Source organism: Triticum dicoccoides, unplaced genomic scaffold, assembly GCF_002162155.2.
Source record: "Triticum dicoccoides isolate Atlit2015 ecotype Zavitan unplaced genomic scaffold, WEW_v2.0 scaffold134798, whole genome shotgun sequence".
In the NCBI taxonomy this organism is placed as follows: Eukaryota; Viridiplantae; Streptophyta; class Magnoliopsida; order Poales; family Poaceae; genus Triticum; species Triticum dicoccoides.
In genome coordinates, this window is record NW_021195292.1 from 1 (window position 1) to 4,038 (window position 4,038).

General features: G+C 46.5%; 1 protein-coding gene across 2 annotated transcripts; it reads right to left on the reverse strand.

Annotated features, from left to right (window-relative positions):
• Positions 1 to 1,443: 1,443 nt before the first annotated feature.
• Positions 1,444 to 3,962, reverse strand: LOC119343628. Of its 2 annotated transcripts, none has more exons than XR_005166189.1 (6): positions 3,890 to 3,962; positions 3,754 to 3,807; positions 3,569 to 3,673; positions 3,403 to 3,464; positions 3,281 to 3,325; positions 1,444 to 3,169 (listed from the first exon to the last, which is right to left on the reverse strand). XR_005166189.1 is itself a non-coding variant. In XM_037614489.1 (6 exons), exons 1-6 carry the CDS (start codon positions 3,941 to 3,943, stop codon positions 3,071 to 3,073), a joined length of 414 nt encoding a protein of 137 aa, XP_037470386.1. In that variant the 5' UTR covers positions 3,944 to 3,956; the 3' UTR covers positions 1,444 to 3,070. The 2 variants fall into 2 exon arrangements, 1 of the variants encoding a protein (XP_037470386.1); XM_037614489.1 differs by having other exon boundaries at positions 3,403 to 3,459; positions 3,890 to 3,956.
• Positions 3,963 to 4,038: the final 76 nt, after the last annotated feature.

A 4,038-nucleotide genomic window follows, 5' to 3' on the forward strand; every position in this document is an offset into this window, starting at 1 on the left:
GGCTGCGACGTGTTGATCTTCCGAGGTCGGGCATTGACCCAGAAAAGTGTGTCTGGCAAGAGTGATCGAGCGTGTTGGAAAATGTGGTGCACCCCTGCAGGGAAGACATATATTCGAATACCGTGTCCACGGTAATGGACGCTCAGACTTGTATCCTGATCTTATACAACTAGAAATGGATACTTGATATGTGGCTCCGGGATTGCTTTCTCGCAGGGAGTCGAGGAAGGATCTCTGGGCGTTAATGCTACAACATGCTTGTTAATTATAAACTTCTATTCTTTACTCTCCTACATGCTGCAAGATGCTCGGAGCTGCTTGAAGATGCTAGTCTTCGATAGGCTAGGCCTTCCCCCTCTATTCTGGCATGCTGAAGTTTAGTCCACAGATACAACCCTTCCAATTGATACCAATGCATACTTAGTATAGATCTGATGCTTGCGAGTACTTTGGATGAGTACTCACGGTTGCTTTGCTCCCCCTTTTCCCCCTTCTTTCTTCATTCTGGTTGTTGCAACCAGATGGTGGATCCCAGGAGCCAGATGCCACCCCCGACGACTACTGCTACTACCCCGAGGGTGCCTACTACTACGTGGAGCCCGTCGACGACCAGGAGTAGTTAGGAGGTCCCAGGCAAGAGGCCTTGCCTCTTCGATCATTGATGTTTGTGCTAGCCTTCTTAAGGCAAAACTTGTTTAACTAATGTCTGTACTCAGGTATTGTTGCTTCCGCTGATTCGCTTGTGTATCGAGCTTTTGTATTCGAGCCCTCGAGGCCCCTAGCTTGTAATATGAAGCTTGTATATCTTTCTTTTGTGTTTAGAGTTGTGTTGTGAGATCTTCCCGTGAGTCCCTGATCTTGATCGTACACGTTTGCGTGTATGATTAGTGTACGATTGAATCAGGGGCGTCACACACATCTTCAGAAATCAAAATTAGAGCAAGCATTTGCATAGCTGTGGGACTAGGAGGCAAGGAAGTTTAAATGTGTCCTGCGCTAGGCTCCCGGTGATCATGACTGCAGGTTGCTCATTGTGACTGGCAGCTACTTATGCTCTATTTTCATCACAGGATAGTGCAATTCCACAATCTTTTCTACTACGGGCTGAAGCTGCTAGTGTTGTACCATGGTCACTCCATCTCAGAATCTTCATCTTCATCCTCGTCTTCGTCCTCGTCGAGGATATAGACCAAAGCATGCCTCCGCGACGAGAAGACACAAGCCACTCCTCTTGAGGCTATGAACATGGAAAAGCGAGCTCCAAACATTACTCGTTATGTGAAATGAATACCAACTAAAAATCATGTCCAGAAATACACTCAACCTACCACTGACTGCCAGCGGAGTAGACAAAGGGTGAGGGATGTTACGAACTTATCCATAATCTGTATCCAATTGGAGTTCCAGCGCCTATACATGTTCATGGCAGGAAATGAGACCTGGACACTAAGGGTTTTATTGGAGTTCCCCCTCCGCCTCGCGTCAACATCATTGATTCGAGGTGGGTTTTCAAGGTGAAGAAACATGCAGATGGTTCTATTGAGCGCTACAAGGCTCATCTTGTGGCTAAGGGTTTTAAACAGTGCCATGGACTGGATTATGAGGATACATTCAGCCTTGTTGTCAAGCCTACCACTATCCGACTTTTCCTGTCTCTGGCAGTTTCTCGTGGATGGACTCTCCGCCAGCTTGATGTGCAGAATGCTTTTCTTCATGGATTGCTTGAAGAAGAGGTTTACATGCGGCAGCCACCTGGATTTGTCGATCACACTTAGCCTTCTCATCTCTGCCGTCTGACAAAGGCTATCTATGGACTGAAGCAGGCGCCTCGTGCCTGGCATGCTCACCTGGCTTGAGCTTTGCATACTCATGGCTTCATTCCTTTGACGGCTGACACTTCACTATTCTTGTTTCAGCGACCGAGTGTGACCATGTACTTTCTTGTGTACGTGGATGACATTATCCTGGTCAGCTCCTCTCCGACGGCTGCTGATGCTCTTGTGACTGCGCTTGGCAGAGATTTTGCAGTCAAGGATTTGGGACAGCTTCACTTCTTCCTAGGTATTGAAGTCGCTCATCAGTCTCGTGGCAGCTTAGCTCTCACCCAGAAGAAGTACTCTCTTGGTCTCTTGCGTCGTGCTGGTATGCTCAAGTGCAAGACATCTCCTACGCCCATGTCCTCCACCGACAAACTTTCAGCTGCTGGCGGTGCTCTTCTGTCTCTTGAGGATGCGACTGAGTATAGGAGTATTGTTGGTGGACTGCAGTATCTGACGATCACGCGTCCTGATCTTTCTTTTGCGGTTAACAGGGTGTGCCAGTATCTTCATGCGCCTACTGATGTGCACTGGTCTGCTATGAAGCACATATTGCCTTATGTGCGCCTCACTGTCTCCTATGGTCTCCACCTGCGCCCCAGTTCCTCCGGAGTCCTTTCTGCATTCTCAGATGCTGATTGAGATGGGTGTCCAAATGACAGGCGATCTATGGGGGGATATGTTGTGTTCTTGGGTCCTAATTTGATCGCCTGAAGTGCACGCAAGCAAGCCACTGTTTCCCGTAGTAGCACAGAAGTCGAGTACAAGGCGGTTGCCAATGTGACTGTCGAACTTATATGGATTGAATCTCTACTTCGAGAGCTGGGAGTTTCTTAGCCACATCCTCCGGTCCTCTGGTGCGACAACATCTGCTACGTTTCTGTCATCAAACCTGGTGTTCCATGCAAGGACCAAACACATTGAGATTGACGATCATTTTGTGAGGGAACATGTTTCACAGAAGCTACTCCAAATCAGGTTTATCTCTTCAAAAGATCAACTTGCAGACATCTTCACCAAGCCTCTACCTTCTCCCATGTTTGAGGTCTGTAGGCGCAATCTCAACCTTCTAGATGCTTCAGGAGTGAGTTGAGATTGAGGGAGGGTGTTAGACTTCGTATTGTAGTCCACCTGTGTAATCCATACCGTATTGGCATACGACTTGTACATCATCATTATATATATGTGATAGGCCACCATAGAGGGTTGAGCCAGTTTCCCCAAAAATCCTACGTTTTACATAACATGTTTGTTTAGTTAACATATGGATCAACCCAACATGCATCAGATTGAGTAGCATACTTCCATCTTTCTTGAAAACGGACCTGTTCCTCTTGAGCCCGATGCCTAATCTGCAACAATCAATGCAAATAGATTTGGTCTTAGGTTCATAGTTTATAATGATACAATAGGAAGAATGATTGTGAGTTGACCAGATGTTGGTTAGTGAGAAGTTATGTTACCAATGATCTGTCATCGAAGCTGGGTGATGCTTCAGGAGGAGGCGCCTACATACATACGGTTATGACTTCCCAATTATTAACAGTTGAACGTTCAAAGTACACTAGTATTCAGAAATACGTACCATCATTGATTCTATAGGCGCCTCCGATTCATCTCCTGGCACTGCATCGGAGCTACTCTGTACTTCACATAAATAAATGGATAGATATGTGTTATCGACCAATCTAGTCTGTCTCCGTGTAGTTCTTTCTAGCTAGGATGGATGGATCAAACGATGACGTATGTACCTTGTTGTCTTTAGAAGGAGGAGAAGAAGAGGAGCCGAGTGTGGGGATGCCCAAATGAAGGAGGTACTCGCTGTCGACTACTCCAACGTTCTTACTCCGATCCCCCTGCCATCATCGGTTCATCCATCCATCATGACATCCCTCTCATAAGGGAATACAAATGGTCTCCGGCCCTGTCACCTCACCTGAGCGCAATAGCCGAATTTGAAGTCCAAGCCCCATGCATGAATCAGATCGTTCTGCATTATATGCACATATGCATTAATTTATTGTGTCTAATAGTTGGTATGCAGGAGAGAGAAGAGAATCAAGCTTAGTCACCTGGATCATATGCCACACACAATGCCATGCTGCTCTTGAGAACACGGGAGCCATAATTTCGACAAATCTGCACATATAGTCCAGTAAATATCCAATCCACAAGTGATCTATTAAGGTGGGAGAAACAACTAGCCAAGTAATTGCCACGT